Below are 20,418 nucleotides of genomic sequence, written 5' to 3'. Positions count from 1 at the left end.
CAAAAATTTCAGCTCGCGCTTCGCGCTTGCATTGTTTGTTTAGTGAGATAGGTACTTATCATGATTTTAAAAATTTGCTTATAATGTCCCTTTCTTTTTAGGTCTGAAGGTAAAAAACTTTCAGCTCGCGCTTCGCGCTCGCATTATATGATCAGTGAGATACATATCCGTATAATTTCATGGCCACATGAAAAAAGGCAATTTAAGACTATTGTTTTAATGATGTGTTCATGAAAAATTATATCCATGAAAATAATGTAAAACCACTTGTTAAAATAATAAATACTTAACGACCGGAGACCATAGTGGTAAAGAATGGTAGTCTTATAATGTACGCCGATGATGCTACAGGTTCTTCCCTAAATGAAATTCAAATAAAATTACAGGAAGACATGAATAACATCCATCATTGGATAGTGAGTAATAAATTAGGTTTAAATTTAGACAAAACTTAATTCATCCTTATTAGAAGTAAACCAAATTTTTTTGAGAGAGTTGAAGGCGCCTCTTTAACCTATGATGAGAAAGAGATAAAGCATTGCTCCAGTGTCTCGGAGTATTTATTGACCATGTTGATTCAATTCGCGGAACTGGCAATGTTTGACTCGCAACTCTAGCTTACTTCAGATTTCGGCTTATTGTAATTGTAACAATATACGTCTTAATAAATCCACGTCATCTGCTTTTTACATCATTAACTGAATGCTTTTACTTGCCACTTAAGCTTTAAGATTCCTTCACATGTACTTACCAATTTATCTATGTCTCTCTTATTATGATGTTGCTATGTTAAATAATTGTTATGTTATACTATGTATATTGTCACAGGGCCCCATGGGAGACCAACAAATTGTTGAATGGGCTTCGCTGTTTGTTTGTTTTTTTACAAATGAATAAAAAAAACTTAAATCGAATTTTAAGCATTTTGGGGATTTCAATTTCGTTTAACTTCTCATCAGAGTATATAGACCGTACTAGAATTAGGTGAGTGGGAGCTGTAATTCCTTTTGATAATAATAATAAAGGTATATTTATCCAGGGTAGCCACTTCAGTTCCGAAAACTGTTCTCCCAGCGGGCCCTACTATTATTACCCGGCTAAGCTGGGCTACCTATTCGGTGCACACAGTTTTTTGAGGAGGTATTTCCTGCCGGTACCAATTTGCCTCACCTGGGTCGAGTGCAGCACAATGTGGATAAATTCCTTGCTGAAGGAAATTACGCCATGGCTGGGATTCGAACCCACGACCCACTGTTTCAAAGTCCGGAGACTATTCCACTTGGCCACGACGCTCCACTTTTCTAGTCGTTATAAAATATCCTTCAGGAATGTTATTGATAACCTCTTGGAAATAATGCAATGCCAAAGGCAATCGACTCAATCTCCTCATCAGCGGCATAGCTGGAATTTATTCAGCAGAAGGGCACAGATGTAGTCCGACAGACCGAAGCTTAGGAAAATCTTAGTTTTATTCTTAAAAACACGATGAGGTATTTCACAAGGCCCAAATGAATAATGAGAGCGTGGAGCGCGAGCTGATTTATTTATTTTTTCATATCATGTATTTAGACCTGAAAGTTTAAGTAGTTGCTATGATGAACTTAATGCGCACCTAAATAAACAATTAGCGCGAGCGCGGAAAAGGGAACTGAAAATTTTCATAATGATATGAAAAGGGACATTTTCGAGCTCGCATAAAAAAATTCAGGATACGATGCGTATATAAGCATGGACCTACTAGCAAAGTAAACAATTGATGCGAGCACGAAGCGTGAGTTAAATTTTTTTATTCTCATTTGAGAACTGGAAACGCAAAGCGTGTTTCAAAATAAACAATTAGTTGTGAATGTCGCGAATCAAGGAATACGAGCTCGAAGCGCGAAATGGAATATTTTTCATATTCCCATCTAAAAATGTGATATTTTAGGCACGTTTTTTAGATACCTGTGTCAGACAGGTTTTAGCAGAACATATTAATGCGAGCCCAAAGCGCAAGCTGGAATTTTATTATACTGACCAGAAGTGGGAACCCTTTTAGCAATTTTTAACATGGAGGAAAATTAAGAGGATACGTATCTCACTTAATGAACGATGAGAATTGAAACCAAGAGCTAAATACTTTTTGTTATCATGAACAAAATACATATTATGCTTATGTGCAAGTAAAAAAATCCATAAAATCAGGGGCGGATCCAGCTTTCCCATGGGGGGGGGGGGAGAGTTGGTAGAAAAAAAAAGAATTTTCATTCACATTTTTCCCGACTGGGTGCCAAAAGCTTATTTTTAGGGGATTTTCTTCTCAAAAGACTGAAGTTTAAAGTCTTTTAACTACATGTCAGGTTTGTTCTTACAATCAAGATATTAAGATAAAGCATAAAAAAAATAACGATAGCACGAAGCCCGAGCTTAAATTTTTGGATATTTCATGATGTAACATATGATATAAAATTTTATATTGTGAGAGTTGCTTTTAAAGTGATTGGTTAACATTGGTTTGACTTTTAAAAAATCTGAGCTAGAAGGTCACACTTGTCACCTGTGTCTGTGATATGTTACAAAAATGAAGCCCAGAGAAAATAATTATTTAGTGCTTCAAAAATTGAAATATAAAGTGACCGAAAACACCATCTTAATTTCATCCCATACACTTATGTGTACTATTTAGGCGTCTATAAGACGCCTATTTACAAAATCGGGGTTTGCCTTGTAGTTTTAGCTTTTCATTCTCAATAATGGTTGTTTTCATGGTTTATTAGTTCTAATACATGCACTTGTACACATGTTTCATCTTGATTTGAGAATTTTTTTAATCGGCTGCTCACAAAGTTAAACAATACCTTTAATTATAAAAAAGATGCGTATTTAACTGAAAAATTAATGCGAGCGAGAAGCGCTAGCAAAAAATATCAATACACTGATCTAAAAAGTGACTCATTACAAGGATATATATATCTTCAAATAATGCGAGCGCGAAGCACGAGCTGTATAATAGACATTTAGCACTTTTGTATTTTTTTCCTTTTCTCTGTCTTCTTCTTTTTCTCCTTTTTTCTCTCTCTTTTCGTTTCGTCTCTTTCCTTCCCCTTTTGGCGCCCCCCTTTGGCCTACCCGGGGTCCCGTGCCCCGAGCCCCCCCCCTCAAAATAAGCGCATGTAGTGCCTTAGTAATTTTATGATCACTACGGGTTTTCGAATAATTATGGGGGCGGGTGCAATTTGCCACCCTCGAGGATTATGTCGATCATTTCATTGCGATGGCGATTTTTTTTGTGACATAAAGAAATTCTTGACACAAATGTCGCAAAATGTGACAATCTCATTCTATTTCATCATTCATTTTGTAGCCAATTGCTACCTGTAGACACATATGGCTGATTCACTTCCGGCAGTAAAAAGATAAAAAAAAGAGCATGCTAATTTGATATACTCGATAACTTCAATTTCAATTAATATTTTGAAAATCAAAATACAGATTAGAAAAACCAATGATTAAAAGCTTTTGTTTCATTCATCCTTTTCTCGTGCGAAATCACATCCATGCACATTAAGAATATGACTCTTCGGATACTTAATTTATAATCTTTTAGTTATAATCTTGTTAGATTTGGATCCCAAAATTCGTAGATAAAAGACGTATACATGCCAAATGTTACATCCGACTTTAATACCCCGAATCAGGGGACCCTTTTCACCAAAATGTTTTTGCGCGACGAACCTGCCAGACGCAGTTACCAGATGGAATGGAGGAGGTCTATCTTTAGAAGGTTTTTTCCCAGTCAATGAATGAGAATACAAAAAAGCCAAAAAGAAAAAGAAATAAAGAAAGAAAAAGATGATTTAATATTTAGTCGAATAAACAATTTATTTAAAAATTAAAATATTTTAATCCTAAATGATAAATATCATCCATACATTTCCTATTGTAGAAAGGATCTTTGATAAAACATGTGTTTTGTGAAATTTATGAAACATTATCTGACAATGAATTCAAGGTTTAAAAGTGGATAAAATGTCTATTTACCAGCACCTTAGTTCAAAAGGCTTGATTCGAGGAATGTCTAGCATAATTATATACAACAAAATGGTATTAAGTCTACGACATTTTCAACGTGCACTCCTGGGCCCTGTGCAAATAATGGCATATTGCTGGGGAATCGTCCCCGCTCCCCGTAAATTTTATCATCGGGTCTGATATAGCGTCACCTTATTCGAATGTACATTTAGGGGAATCCCCTTATATTACTTTTGATCGAGAAAGACGAGTGCCCTCAGCATGACCAACGTGTATTACCATGAATAGCCACTCGATTCGAGAAAACGTTCATCCGATAATTTCCGCCAACACAATTATAAAGTTTTCATCAAAACAACGAACGCACTCACCTACACGATAGACCTACTACATGCCAGGATACATATCGGCGATCTCCAACACTCGTTGCAAGGAAATTCGTGAGCTCATCAAAATATTGGTATCAATTACTCAAGAATTTCCTTTCCCACGGTTGGAATCGTACATATCAACTGTCTCGTCGAGACGGTACTCTATTCATGGTTAAGAAGTCAGCTGCTGGATATAGGCATATACCTGGAATAATCATGGACGAATGTTCATTTTATATCGTGCTTTTATTCTTCATTACTTTGATACCTAATCTCTGTCTGGCGATGCATATAATTTCAGGTAAGTTTATAGGCCTAATTTATAATGCACATTCACTTTATCTCTTTTCTTGATTATGTCGCATCAATTTGTATTAAATTACTTATTATAGTTAATGTAAAGTTTACACGGGCGCGAAAATACGAGATTCCGAGAGACAGCAAAGCGGGCAGCAAACAAGGCAAAGCAACCAAACTCAAAGGGAAAAATGCCACAACTCGTTTTTATGCATTCACATTAAACTGGGTGAATGTAGGGGTGGATGGGGAGGGGTTGAGGGAAAATCGATTTTCTTTTTTTTTCTTTTTGTTTTCTATTTTTGTTTTCTATGTGCCCCCGTAGTTATGACTCTGAGATCACGACCTACTTATAGAAGCCAGAGATCAGGCACCAATACCACATTTAAAAAAAGTTATAGGTCCTACGCATGATTTTATGGACGACATAAAAAAAAAGGGGGGGGGGGGAGGGTACGGAAAAAAAGATTGCGGATTATTGCCAGCTTCACTCCATCGACAAAACAACTTCATTAAACTTCAACTTTGTAACTTTGCACTAATTCGTCACAGGATTATAACATTTTCCTCCCCCACAGACTACAGATTAATCACAAAAGATCGACCCAATGCTGGAATTGTCGAGGTTTTTAGCGAGGGCATTGGATGGGGAACTATTTGTGAACCTAACTCTGATCTATCTGGATGGACATTCGAGCTAGCTAGTATAGTTTGTCATCAACTAAATTTTCCGGGAACATCTCAGAATCTCAACGGAGTGAAATTCAACGACGACGACGATGGTTGGCCAGCTGAAATTACACAAAATATATCAACATATTACTATGGCTGTTCATCTGTTGGTAAGTGCAATATCAGCCCACAAACCACCAGCAACAACAATAACAACATCAATTATAGTACTAATACTATCGCTACTACTACTTGTACTTCAATGTCTACTACCTGACTGCTACTACTACTACTACTACTACTACTACTACTACTACTACTACTACTACTACTACTACTACATGTACTTCTACTACTACTACTACTACTACTACTACTACTACTACTACTACTACTACTACTTCTACTACTACTTCTACTACTCCTCCTCCTCCTCCTCCTACTACTACTACTACTACTACTCCTCCTCCTCCTCCTCCTCCTACTCCTACTACTACTACTACTACTACTACTACTACTACTACTACTCCTACTACTACTTCTACTCCTCCTCCTCCTCCTCCTACTACTACCACTACCTGACTACTACCACTACCTGACTACTACCACTACTACTACTACTACTACTACTACTACTACTACTACTACTACTACTACTACTACTACTACTATTACTACTACTACTACTATTACTTCTACTACTACTACTACTACTACTACTACTACTACTACTACTACTACTACTACTATAACTACTACTGACTACTACTAATACTAATACTTCTACTTTTACTACTACTACTACTACAACTACTACTACTACTGCTACTACTACTGACTACTACTAATCCTTCTACTACTACTACTACTATATAGTATTACCATCGACTACTACGATCACTACTACCGACCGTCTTCTATTGGGCCTCTTGGAATAATTGCACCTCTAGGATCACAGTGCCATTAAATTGTCGATGGATCTGAATAAAGAGATTCATCCGTATTTCTTTCCTTTTTTGTTTACACATCATGACAATGTTCGCAATTATTTTTCATATTTGTAAAATGTATATTGATGCGATTTTATAGGGTAAATAAAACCAAACAAAACGAAACAACTTCCTCTACACTGTTAGAAAATTTCTACTTAAAAAACAAAAATTCCTGCAGCAGAGTCTCGAGCAGTGGCGTACCCAGGATCTTCCAAGGGGGGGGGGGGGGGCAAATTCGTCCGCCAAACAAATTGACAAGCAAAAAAAAAAGAAAGAAAGAAAAAAGGTGTTCAGGTTCAAAAGAAGGGGCCACTTGTGGCTCGTCAGGGGGGGGGGGCAGGGGTACGTCCCTAGCATGAGTTGTGACTCGTCAGGGGGGGCAGTCTGCCCCCCTGCCCCCCCCCCTTAGGTACGCTAGTGGTCTCGAGAACACCTGTAATCTTACTGCACTGTGTAATCTTACAGGCATTTGTGTAAAATTACATAAAATTGGTATTGGGTGTATGTAACCTTAGAAATTTATTGTAATAAAACTGTTTCCCCCCTTTTTAAAACAGGCCTGTTTTTAAATATTGTAGAATATTACAGAATGATTTGGTTATTTCTTTTTGTAAAATCTGTTTTTTTTTCATCTGTAAGATCTACTGTTTTTTTCTAACAGTGTAAAACTACATCTTCTTCTATTCATAGAAATGCTACTACTGCTGCTTCTACTACTACTACTACTACTACTACTACTACAACCATATACTAGGCCCTACTACTTATGTTACTCCTTTATTACCCTTTTTTAAAAATTATTTTTCTACTTCGACTTCTACAACGAACACCAACACCAGCACTTCTCCCTTTGCTAATATTGCTTTTATCATACATAATTGTGATTTCGAATTTCAAACAAAATCCTCCTACAAATGAAAATGAAATGATTTGGATTGAATATTGATTCATTTCAGATGGGAAGAATTTGCAATGTCAAATCTCTGATAGTGAATGCAAGGAGAATGTGGAACTTCGCATAACAGCCGTTTCCTGCAAAGGTAATAACCTGACGCTAGTCCACTCCAAACAGTTGTTTCGAATAGACAAGGAAACATCAATATACATTTGCCATTGTGCTAAGGATTTCACCAAAATTTGATGTCAATGCATAAAATTTACATTTAAAGTTCTTATTATTCACATAAAACGGTTACCGCTATAGAAGCGTACGCACATCCTGGGGAGCGTTTCATCAACATTTTCATCCGACAAGTTGTCAGATCTGACATCTTTCCATGATTTTGATTGGCAGAGAGGCACTGTTCCTATGGTAACTGTCGGATAAAATGGGACTTGTCGGATAAAACGTCCGACAAGTCCTTTCATGAAACGCTCCCCAGGTCGGTGGATTTACCGTAACTAATGCATGCTCACGCCTATTGGAACACCTTTTTTGCAATATGGTATAAGGCAACATTGTGGATATTCTCATACAGCATGGACCATGCATATATGCTCCAGTAACTGAACCAAGAAGTGAAAAATGTCCCACTATATTACAGTTGAATGTGTGATAAGACCACGTACTTTATTATATAACAAGCGAAACTGTCACAGGTGACAAATAGATTTCACAGAGTTGTAAGTTTCTTCCCTATGTGGTGTATATCTTTACCGAAAAGAAATTAAAGAGAAGTCAAATATTTATTTGTGAAAAGTCATCTACAATATGTTTGTTGAATAGAAAATTATGCAGAATCTTGATTGCATTGATTAAATTGCATTGTGATGTTTTAGTCATGGGATTACGATAAACAACTGTATCTAGCTCGACCTGGGTTGTCTGACTCATGGCCGATCATACATCTCCATGAACGTTTTAATTCTCATTTTAATTCAGAACTAGGATACCTAGGCTGTTATATAGATAAAAACCAGTTCGGACCCGGAAGAACTCGTTTGCTTTCCGATGGTCCACGAGATTATGGTAGTCTGACAATTGACCTCTGCATCAAAGTATGTAAAAGGAATGGATACTTTTACGCAGGTGTAGAGTATACTACACAATGTTTCTGCGGTGCACGAGATGAATACATTTCCCGAGATGGAAAAGTTCGGGATCACCTATGTGATGATATTTGTCCTGGGGATAATCTTGAGTCATGTGGAGGCTCAGATAGAATCTCCATTTACCAAGGTAAAATATATGTATTCTCTACATTATATTTCTTATGCGTTAAATTAGGTGAATGGGTGAACTTTGTGTGCTCAGCATATCGGGGAGGGGGTGGGAGGGGGGGGGGGCGGCTGGGAGGGAGGGGGAGTCGGTTATTGTTCCCTTAGCCGCTTCATCTCATCACATAATACCCTCGATATGCTTGTAATAATTATATTAAGTTTCAATTGGAAAAGACGAAACGGTTCATATCCTATCACTCCAACAATCACTTATTTTTATAAAGCTCTAAACATTTGAATAGAGATCTATACATTCTCATTCTGGTTAGCACGTTATTGATAATAGGCATTAACTAGTATTTACAAATAAGGCAACATATATCCACGGTTACTTTATCCATATTCTTTTTCAAACACTTTATCATTCTAGCCACTTATTTTTTATGTTTAATCATATTGCATATCTTAGTCGATCTCGGTGTTTGCGAAGACCCTGGTACCCCTTCAAACGGATTCCAATATAACGAAACGGATCTCCTCCGCTATGGTAGCAAGGTGTACTTCAACTGCTCCGAAGGATATGATCTACAAGGACCCGATGTTATCCAATGTGTTCAGAAGTACAGTAATAGGAGCGACAGTCCTAATAGTACACATGACGTTGTTTGGGATCATGATCCTCCAACATGCAGGCCAACGGGTAAGTTGTGAAATTTGCACACCGTGCTTTTTCATTTGATTGATGAGCAAAAATGCAAACCTTTCTTTGGGAACATTTTAACGTGGAATTAAAGATGAATAATTTTCTACTTCAAGTCTGTTCAACAGACCGTGTTTAAGGCTATTTTGAATAATTTAACTGTCATAATGTTAAAATGCAAATAGATATCGGCGTCGCCGAAATGCTATTTACATGTATCATTTTTGTTATTATTACTTTTGGAACCTAGGTTTTCTCTTCCCATATGCTTCGATTGAGACTCACCTGTACAGCAACAATATATCTTAACTAGTAAGGTCCATGCAATATGTACAGGGATCTAGCACGAGACATTGTGACAATGGAAACGCTTAGAGAAGAAATATAATCCAGACTAGGAAACCTTTGAAACTTTCAGAGAGTCTCATCTACTTTAAAAGGAAAAACATTTTATTCAAAGAATCCAATAATTTATCGAATGTAAAGAACGGTGTAGATTAGGAATAGTAATTTAATATAATAATAATTAGTAAGAATCAGTAGCAACAGAAGAAGTATCGTTGCACCAGCAGCACGTGGTACAGTATCAGTACAAGCCCCATGCAGTGATAGTATAGAATAGTGGAAGGACGAGCCATTATAATGGGGTTGTGTTTAGTAATAAACTAAAAAAGTCTTCGTATTAATCCATATATCTCTACTTTATCACAATTTGCAGGTTTTATTTCAACTTCACCCCCTTTTCTGACGACCAAGGTAAGAGGACAAACCAACCTAATTCCATCGACCAGAACATATAGCATGAAGCTAACCAAGGATCAAAAAGGTAATAGCTTACTTTAGAAAAAAGGATCGATCTAGAAAAGGATCCAGTTAATTTCCAGCTTATAATCAACAGCATACATTGATTTGGATCGGTAAACAAATTCAATCAGATTTCTAGATGCATATTATAATTGTTAGATTGAAACGTTTTTTTGTATGTTTTATTGAAATAAGTCAACACAATTACATGTTTACAAGATTGGAATGATTCAATATGATTCAAAATGCAAATGAGAATATTGATGATAATAATAATGATAATGATAATGGAAAAGCAAAAATGTAATTTATTGTAGAGACAAGTGGTTTGTGCTAGTTTTTTCATACTGCCTCATTTTTCGTATCATAGATTGAAACTTAAAGATTCCATTGGGCTGTGGGCAGGTGAAGAAGCGTGTCTGTTTGCCTAATTTTGTTTTTTGAAGACATACAGTTTCATGTATAATCATCAGATGTGATTATTCAGGTATTTGCGTCTGTGGACGAGCTTCTTTCATGCCACCATCACAGTGAATGTTCCCAGCATGAATCTGTTTGAAATTTCCACCATTTTCCCATGCGTACACCAAAACGCCCAGCCGTGACATGCACAATAGGCTGTTATAAGTCACTCATCATTGAGATGGACATTTTCCGTCACTATATATGACGACAATGATTATTGATATTATTACGATTGTTATTAAAAGCTATCAATTGTTATTACATTCAATCATTTATTTATTCATTTATTTTGTTTTATTTATTTTATACTGCAGGGTAGGCCTGTTCAGTTCTTAAAACTGCTTTTTTGGGGCGTCGTGGTCTAGTGGTTATGCGACTCTCGTCTTTCAATCCGAGGGACGTTTGGCGGCTCAGCTACAGCCGCGGCTAGCCGGGGTTATAGTACGATACCAAGTATCAAGCGCAGTAGAGTATATGCAATTACAGTAGCTGCGCTATATATCATTATTATCATTATTATTCATTATCATCATCATCGCCACCATCACCACCGCCATCATCACCACCACACTCATCATTCTTTGTTAATATTGAAAACGAATATTTTGTCATTGTTTATAACACTTATTCCATTATGATTTGTAGGTTTTAGTTCCACTTCACCTTCACATTTACCACCTGTGACTGCAAATCAAGAAGAGGATGGTTATCAAATCACGTTCACTGGCACGGTCGATGTGAATCACACTGAAAACCAAAGGGGTGACTCCATAATTTGTTTTATGAAGCATTGTGCTGCAGTCACATCAACGGAACCGGCGCCAAACGGACCGATGGTATGTCATTGGATACAACCATGGACCTACTGGTCGGTCTGATGTCGGTTTCGTCGGGTGACGATGGCATTGCGCTCATTTTCAAACTAACAGCCTTGTCGTCATTGACCATCGGCCTCGGGGAAGGGGGTAACGCCTTCATGTGGTTATTCAAGGGATGTAATTGAAACAAAAGGAATAAAAATGACTAAAAGGGGAAGAAAAAAAGGAGAATTTTAAAGAAAAGTACTGAAAAGAGTGGGCCGTAGTCGTAAACACTACAATTGCCTATTGCGCTTGTTAGTTTTCCATCGAGTATTACCATATGACTCATATTGTGAATGGATCTACTATTGAATGTAGAATACGATCAAAACACAAGGGTGTGAGCCATCACGGATAAAAAGAGCTGGAAAAAGCTGAAATTGAAAGAGCTCCCATACGTTTTTTATTATAGAGGAAAGCCAAAGTAAACTGAAATTAAGCTAAAAATCACTAGCAAACATAGCTGAAATCAGCTAAAAAGTTGAACTCTCACACCCCTGAAAACAACTGTTATCGGTCATAAGTAAGATCGATGATTGCTTCTTGTGTTACATTTTTTGCAGGGGGAGGGGTGAAATGTCGAATTTTCTTTAAAATCAATCTAGACTCACTTGCTTTGTTCGCTTACAACTAATCTGCTAAAAAGTACAATGTCTCCGACCCCCATTTCATCTTATTTATTTGTTATATTATGTCATTGACAGGCAACATAAATAAGACTAATTTCACATCTATTTCAATCTTTTCAGGTTTAGCTATACATTTCCCAACTCCTGGGAATCTCGAAGATTTAAGGTAACATTGAAATAACCGTTTTGGGGTTAATTGTGTTTAACTTGCCATTCCAGTCATTTGTCTTATACAGGGCATATATTTAGGAAATTCATAAAGGCCTTTGTTTCCGTCCCTGTAATATGTGTACTTCGAAATTAAACAGATTTTGATCTAAAGTATTTCCTTGTTTCCCGTATTTAGGTATCATCTATATTAGTGTTGGCATTGCCTTTGGTCTGATAGTCATCGTCTTTGTAATTGGACTGGTCTTTCTTTGCAGAAGACATAATAGGTGAGAGATATTAATAGGTGTATGTCTTGAAATAAATATTAGAAAGGACTGATAGTCTTTATAAAAACATCACAACTGCAATCACCATTATCATTATTCATTATGATACTTTTAGTTTTAATCTTCTTCTTCTCCCCCCTCTCCTTCCTCCTTTTATCTTTTTTCTCTGTCTCATTCTTCTTATGATTATTCTTTTTGCTAATCTTCTTCAGTATTATAGTGATTATTATCATCATTATTAGAACTATTATGTTTTTATTTTCTTTTACCTAAATATGTTTTTCTTCTATTTTTGTCTGCGTATGCTTCTTTTAACAATAATACAAAGTTATTTAGTGGTGAAACAGGTTATATCATATCATTGTCATTCTAATAAACTGATTGAATATGTGAGGAAGGTGCCGAGTGGGGGTGAGTACGTACCTGTGAGTTTGTGAGGGGTTGTGGGTAGTAAGAGGGGAGTATATGAAGATGAGGTGAGTTTTAGGTAAGTTGGGACAAGGACACCCCTTTTATTTTGATTATCATTATTTTATTCACTTCTGGTTCAGTCCATTTTACTCGTTATAGACATGTAGAACCACTTTATCCAACATATTGACTTCATCACTATATAAAGCCGCGCTCTTACTCGAGGAAAAATAACATTTAGTACAACAGGAAGTTTGATCTTTATTATTCTGTTTTCTCAAGAAGACTTTATAGGGTCTAATAACAATGTAAATTTCTCCCTCTATAATCAACTAAGACAATATTTTCAATGCCAGCACTTAAATCACCATTGTCATTAGAAGAGGAGGAAGTAAAAGGGATTTATTTTTAACTGGAAGTTAGAGAACAATAATTGTGAAGAGAGAAGACATTTTAAAGGAGAGGGAGAATTGGAACCCCAAAAATAAGAGACAAAAAATCAACAGAATACGAAGGACAAGGCGTGCGATGAAGACAATTAAAAAAGAACAAGGAGAAACAAAAATATGTGTAAGAGAAAGAGCACCGAATTCACGTAAGAGAACATTCTTCATTAAATATGTTTGAGTAAAGAAATAGTACAACACATTATAGTTGCGATATTATCCAACAAGATAAGGCATCTTAAAAGTGTACGTTGATACACGAACCACGGAAATTCCTTAGAAGATCATGGTAAGAATAATCGCTGTCATCCTTATCCTCACCCTTCCCACATACACACACTTTTCCTTTACCGAACTGTTGTTTATTATACTAAATGACTGCTAAATATGTGTTTCAACTTTCATAGACGCAAGATGATGCTTTCCATTATTATCAATTTTGATAATAGCAATAACGACAATTGGAAAATATTCACAACACAGCTTATCATATTCTACTGAAATTATAGGAGAGATATAGACTGTGATGAATTTATGGAAATATATTCGTCTGTATGAGTAAGAGGAAGAAAAACATATCCGGTTCTGAGAATAGGTTTAAAATATCAACAAGGGGAAACTATAATTTTAGGCCTGTGTTTTCTATGAAGTATAGCAATATCTTGTGCCCTGCTCCTCATTTTCATTCACTTGAATCTAAGAATGAAATAACATTGATAACATTTTCCCTCTCTTCTATTTGTCCGTCATTTTACCCATTTATGGTTTGTATTTACATGTTCTGATTTGTGTGTTTTTATGGCCAAATAAATAATAAATAATATCAGGAGTTTCTTTCTCAAGTACAATTTACTTCCTTGATGTCCTCTGAGGTTGTTCACTAAATGATTTTTGGACCATTGACTTGGTGTTAAATTAATAGCATAATGCTAATTGGTAGCTATAAACTGTTTATATCACTCGAACTACCAGTTTCACATTATCGTCTACAATCAATTACCCTGTCTGTAATTCAACCTGTATAGACCATTCAAACGAGGTTTCGTAGTCCTAACAATGATTAAGTATATGAACATAAGTTTATGATGGTTCATTTCGATTAGATTAAGAAAAAAAAACCCGGAATGATTTTGTGTATTTATATTTGTATATGAGGATTTGGTCAGTCTTACAATCATTTTGCGCACTTGTGGTTGGAATTCCGAAATAAATAACACACACAATTTTCGACAAAATCAAACGAAGCTGGCGCCCCTTCATATATTTTCTTGTGAATTTCAAGAACGCAGCGGAAACTTCATCTGGTGTAAAGGGGACTTTAAGGAAGTATATTGCATCGCAGCACAGTATAATGGCGGGCTTGATGAATGGTTGCCCTTGCACTTTTAGTAAGTGTGGAAACCAACGGAAAATTTGCAAAAGCGTTGATGAGTGGCGAGGGAAACAATACACAACATATAAAAGCTACATTTCGCGGTAATTGTAGAGTTGGGTTATGTCTAATCGGTCACCTAACGAGGGGCAATTTAATTTGCACGACCACAAAAAAAAACTGACTGGACTATCCAACATCAGTTGGATAAAAAACGGATAAAAACTTAATAGTTGTATGGGAAGTATGTTGTCAATATGTGTCCATTGGACCTTCCACAGGTCAATTTAATACTAACATTGGTAAAGTGTGTGGAGTTGGTTATGGAAAGAAAGCGAAAGCAGTTCAGTATCAAAACCAAAATCTTGGAAAACAAAAGAAAGATAAACTAGAACTGGGTCACTAAACAAGAAATTAAACAGGCAGGCATGAATATCTGGGGAAGTCCCATGACGTCTTCCAAATGTCCTTTTGTGTGAATATCACATTTTTCTGTGTAGGATGAATGAAACACTCATTGACTTAAAATCTTGGACAAATCCTTAGGATCCCGTTAGGATCATAGTTTTATGCTTCCGTTGGTAAGAAGAAAAGTGACTTTATTCATACTGTTCTATAGCCTTGATGCACTCTAGCATTGCCTTTAATACCTCTGAATTAATTTTGTTTTTCATCACGTTTTTTTCTAGAAAAACCCACAACCAAGTTCCCCCGGTTACTGAAAGCACGTTTGCGTCTAGTCACCATGGCAATGGGGCAGGTAGTCCTCTGATGTCGAGGGCAGATGGAGAGGATGACTTTGCACTAACCGAACTAACCAGCCACCCGAAAACCGCTGGAGAAAACGAGTACGGTGACAGCATCGAACTGCAAACTCCAATGCGCACCGAAATGGCGGATAGACCGGGGATTTCAAGAGATGCATTCGGATACGAATCGATTCGGTTACCGTCAACGGGCGACGCATCAGCCGGTTTGCCGGGTATAACGGATGCAATGAACGCGAACGAAGCGGCGTACGAGAACTCGGAGTTCCACGAAGATCCGACGCATCTGATCGATAATGAACTTTATGGCAAAACGTTCATTTGATGTTATAAACTTAATTGCTGGAAGGAAAAAAAATGTACCATGATATGAGAGGCCGAGCTGTCTGTTCAGGCTTAATTTAAATAGTTGATTATAAATAATGTAGTCTAATATTAATATTAACTTAAAGGAGAATGAAACTCTTGGAGCAAGTTAGCTTTTGTGAAAGCAGAAAAATCAAAGAATAAGATCAACAAAAGTTTGAGTAAAATAGGACTAGCAATAGAAGAGTTATGAGCATTTGAATGTCGAGATCACTAATGCTATGGAGATCCTCCCATTGGCAATGCGACCAAGATCTATGATGTCACAGATAAACAACTCTCCCCTTTTGGACACTGAAAATATACCCCAAAACATCTCTTATTGCTCATTCTAATCATATGACAAACGATTCATCAATGATATAATGTTGTGAAACCTCTGTACTTGTCCTCTCATAAAGAGAACACCTCACCTTGTGATAGACTCTGTAAAAGTGAGAATATAAGTGAAATAAGTACTAAAGTAATGAGGGAGTTGTACGTGTGTGACATCACAGATCTTGGTCGCATTGCCAATGGGAGGATCTACATGGCATTAGTGATCTCAATATTCAAATGCTCATAACTTTCTTATTATTCATTCAATCTTCCTCAAACTTTCAACAATATGTTTCTTTGATTTTTCTCTTTGATATGGATTCAGCTGGTTTCAAGGGTTTCATTCTCCTTTAAGAATATCAGTTAACAGTACTATATATCTTTTTATGTTAGTATGTAAAAAAGCTAGTATATGCAACATACAATTCAAGCCTGTAACATTTTTGTGAATGCAACAGTAATCAGAATATCCAACTTCCGTTCCATGACATTTAATCCGGCGACAATCGCTCCGATGGAAAATCCGCACGTTAATCCAAACATAATACCTAACTTCCAAAATTGAATAAACCCTAATTGTTATCTTTACATTATTCTAAACCGAAAACTCTATTGCAACCCTAACTCTAACCCTATGCTCTCTGAGATATTAAGACCGGAGCAAATGTCGCCGGAGAAAAAGTCGTGTCACCCCAACCTCATATAGAGTATGAACCAGCAGCATTGTTAGGCAGCACCTCAAGTTCCAAACTACGAGAATCCAATCCAGGAATCTAAACCCATAATGCAATATTCTGAACACTATAGTGTTTTAATATACATGTACATGTAGGCTCACTTCACACGAATTTACTACACAATATACCGAAATAGTTGTATTAATTAGGTAAACAATTAGGACCTACTTTTAGTCCCTCTGCACATGTTTTTTATTCATATATTCACTCGATAAAATGCTCAATGAGCAGAGACACCCCGAAAAACTTCCGATTATCAGCAGAATAAACGTTTTACAGTATAAATTATTATGCAGGATTGAGAGCTTGAAGAACAAATTTTGTAAGCAAAGTCATCGTTGTGCGACTATGATTGTGGTACATGTATGTTTTCGATATAGCCAACACATGCAATGCATAAAGATTTTCATGTCTTAAAAAAGAAAACTGTTTACAATCTAGGCTATGAAAATCTACTGTTTTGTCATGAAGTAGAAAAACAAACCGTACAAGTTTGTCTTTGAAATTGGGTTACTCCCTCAACTGCTCAATTTTAAACCCATGGGGGAAAGAATCAAATATCAAACGCCTTCTTTTTCAGAAAGGAATGCGAACAGAACTCTTGACATTTGTATTAAACATTGTTACTTGTTTGATTTTCGACTAGATATATACGGCCATCTGTTTAAGACACTATGCAAATAACTGCACTTGGTGTATCACTTAAATTGCAATGCATACTTTACAGAAAAGACCATAGCGATATTGCTATTTAACACTTAAAAATCATATTACTATCAATTCAGTTAACAATTAACTTTTTTCTTATATTTTGGAGATATTCACTTGAACATACTTACGATTATTGGATTGTGTCATTAAAATGAATGTTTAATAATAAGGGTAGTACTTATTGTGAAGCGCTTTGAGCAGTCGTAGATTGATAAAGCGCTATATAAATGCCAATTATTATCATTATTATTATTAATGTATGTTCTAGCTCCCTCTAAATACATTTCAGCAGAGCAGAGCGATTCATAATGACAATAATTATTAAAGTAATGTGTTGCTTTGATTAGTTTCAGATTGTTTTTCAGATTTCGAAAGTAAAGCTAACATGTCAGAGGAAGTCATCATCGGACGTGAAGTTCCTGCTTTAAAGCTGTACTAAAATGAATTACATAAATTATATTGTGACGTTAAAGGGTTGTTTCAACATAACAATTAATACTAAAATAATTATTTTTCGTTGTGTGGTAAAAGGTCATGCTTTTGATAGTGTTTAATCGAAATCTACGTGGAAATATTTTTTTAATATTAAACATTTTTTACACTATCATATGCTTGCAATTCAGGCAAAAATGAGTTGTTTTATTTTTGTATTGCTATCCCCCCATAAACGCCCGTTGATTCCAAATATTTTACAAATTTTATTTCATTTTTTTTTGTCTTTCTTTAGAGGAGGTTGTTGCTTCATATAATCATTTTCCAAAATATCGTACTGATAGCACTTCAAGTTATGACAACAATGTGTAGTGAATTTCAAATCTTGACATGTATGAAATAAAATCACATTCCATTAATTGATTATTGAGGTATATCATGTACTCGAGAGCGGATAGCGATAAAGAGATGTGTGGAGAGAGAAAGGGGGGGGGGGTGAGCAGGGTGGCCAGACGACCCGGAATTCAAGGGACAGTCAAGTATTTCGACAATTTGTCCCGCTTCTTGTACGATCATGCCTGAGACGCCATTTTGTCCCGTTTTCACGATTTTGATCGCATTTATGTGAGAATATTCAAACATTACATTTTTTTCTCATATGCATAGTCATGATAGTCGAAAAAGGGATGTCGTTTTCTGAGTATCATGTAAATTACTATCACAACATTTGTATCTTTTTATTAAAACAGTGAAAAGTTTTGCTCGCTCGCAGGTTTTGAGAAATTTGGCCCTGTGCACCGTGTTAAACCCTTTGAAAATGGGGTGGGGGGAGATATGATGACATAGAAAGAGAGAGAGAAAGAGAGAGAGAGAGAAGGGGATCCATCATTGAGTTATGGAATTCGCTTTGTTTACCGGAGTGTTCGCCATTCATTAGTCAGGGAAAGCAGGTAAAAAATATAACTCTTTAACATTTAATCTAGACTATTGTCCACATAGGTTGTTACACAAAATGCATTTGATTATGAATTCAGATCTCTAATTTTCACACGATGAAATCTACGAAATAATCCACATTTTCATATGAACGGAGTAAACCATGAATTAAGATTGAAGTGCAATTGCTTGTAATATTCGGAATGAATTTTGGGACCTAAAATTTATTTGAAATCGACAAGTACGACTGCAAGCTCTTACTGCAGCACCCAAAAAAGAATTAAAAAAATAAATGCAATAACATATCCACCTTTGGTGTCGATACAAATAAAACCATACCCGGCACTGGCTAGCTCAGTGGCGTACAGGGGGGGGGCTTGGTGGTGCTTCCCCCCCCCCCTCCCAAAAAAAAAAAAAAAAAAAACGCAACCAACAAAAAAAAAAGAGAAAAGGAAAGATAGGACGGTGAATTATACTTTCTAAATATCATGCCAAAATCTTTCACAAAATTAGATTTTCGTCATAAAGATGTTGAATTTTGTCTCGTTCACTTCGTTCCCTCGCGACATTTTAGAATTTTTCTCCAATACGCCATATCTGGCCCCTCAATTTTTTTGGCTCATTACGCCACTGGTCTAACTACAAGCACGGATCCTACTCCATGCTACAAGGTTCTAATATAATTGCAAACATGGATTTATCGCATATTCACAAGTCAACTGAAACAACAATCTTCTCGTATAATTCGTAGATGGAGCTATTTCATTTTAAGATAATTCGTAGATGGAGCTATTTTATTTAAAAAAAGGCACATTGAATAATCCCATGGGCATACTAATGTGTCGTCTAGTTCATACACACACGTACCCGACGTACTCGTATCCCTGTTATCGGGGAAGGGCGAGTGGGGGTAAATTCCGATGGCCATGCTTTAGTCCCTTGCATGAAAAAAAAGTGGAGCATTTTCCTGCGCGGAGAGGTGAAATTTAAAGTTGGAATAATGTTCAGTAACTTTACAGCACATTGCATGTCCCATATGATGTTCAATCGTTTCATTACCACGTATGAATTGAAAATAAGTCTATAAGCCTTACAGTAAGTATATCATCAATACAATGCAAAATATATTATATATACTCTAAAGTTTAGACATCATAAATGAGAGATGATTTACTTTTTGTGGGAAAATCTAAATTTATTAAAATAAAAAGCGGTTTTGCCCGATAATAAAATACGATACATAAAATCCGATATGTTCAATCTTATTTATACTCTTTGACTTACAAATTGTTTTCAATCACAGAGGCACTAAATTTTCTACAAGCTCTGATTATTTTTTAGTATCTCATTTGTCATGTTTTCTACGTCAATCTATTGATTTTGTTTGTATCCCATATTTATCGCCAGTTTACTTCACCTACCATTTCTATTATATTTAAAAAAAATAATTTTTGTGATTTTTAACTGTTCATTTGGCACATGAGAAACAGAAACGCTTTAACTGAAAACTGATGTAATGAATCG

The 20,418-nt window shown here is 36.1% G+C and overlaps 1 protein-coding gene across 3 annotated transcripts; it reads left to right on the top strand.

The window, feature by feature from the left end:
• Positions 1 to 257: 257 nt before the first annotated feature.
• LOC129280318 (uncharacterized) lies at positions 258 to 18,377 on the top strand. Of its 3 annotated transcripts, XM_064112094.1 has the most exons (9): positions 258 to 4,683; positions 5,258 to 5,521; positions 7,300 to 7,383; positions 8,226 to 8,522; positions 8,973 to 9,203; positions 9,922 to 10,029; positions 11,118 to 11,234; positions 12,308 to 12,398; positions 15,317 to 18,377. In XM_064112094.1, exons 1-9 carry the CDS (start codon positions 4,551 to 4,553, stop codon positions 15,717 to 15,719), a joined length of 1,728 nt encoding a protein of 575 aa, XP_063968164.1. In that variant the 5' UTR covers positions 258 to 4,550; the 3' UTR covers positions 15,720 to 18,377. The 3 variants fall into 3 exon arrangements, with proteins under 3 accessions (XP_063968164.1, XP_063968165.1, XP_063968166.1); XM_064112095.1 differs by lacking the exon at positions 11,118 to 11,234 and having other exon boundaries at positions 260 to 4,683; XM_064112096.1 differs by lacking the exon at positions 8,226 to 8,522 and having other exon boundaries at positions 261 to 4,683.
• Positions 18,378 to 20,418: the final 2,041 nt, after the last annotated feature.

The sequence above is a fragment of the Lytechinus pictus genome, chromosome 17 (assembly GCF_037042905.1).
Source record: "Lytechinus pictus isolate F3 Inbred chromosome 17, Lp3.0, whole genome shotgun sequence".
NCBI lineage: Eukaryota > Metazoa > Echinodermata > Echinoidea > Temnopleuroida > Toxopneustidae > Lytechinus > Lytechinus pictus.
The sequence above is the reverse complement of the archived record's forward strand: the minus strand, read 5'-3'. Positions and strand labels throughout refer to the sequence as shown.

Excerpts from the sequence above, each read along its gene's own strand:
- LOC129280318 (XM_064112094.1), top strand. The coding sequence starts at position 4,551 with ATGGTTAAGAAGTCAGCTGCTGGATATAGGCATATACCTGGAATAATC. Across the intron at positions 4,684-5,257 it reads GGCGATGCATATAATTTCAG|ACTACAGATTAATCACAAAA; the intron begins GTAAGTTTATAG and ends CCTCCCCCACAG. Across the intron at positions 10,030-11,117 it reads GCTAACCAAGGATCAAAAAG|GTTTTAGTTCCACTTCACCT; the intron begins GTAATAGCTTAC and ends TATGATTTGTAG.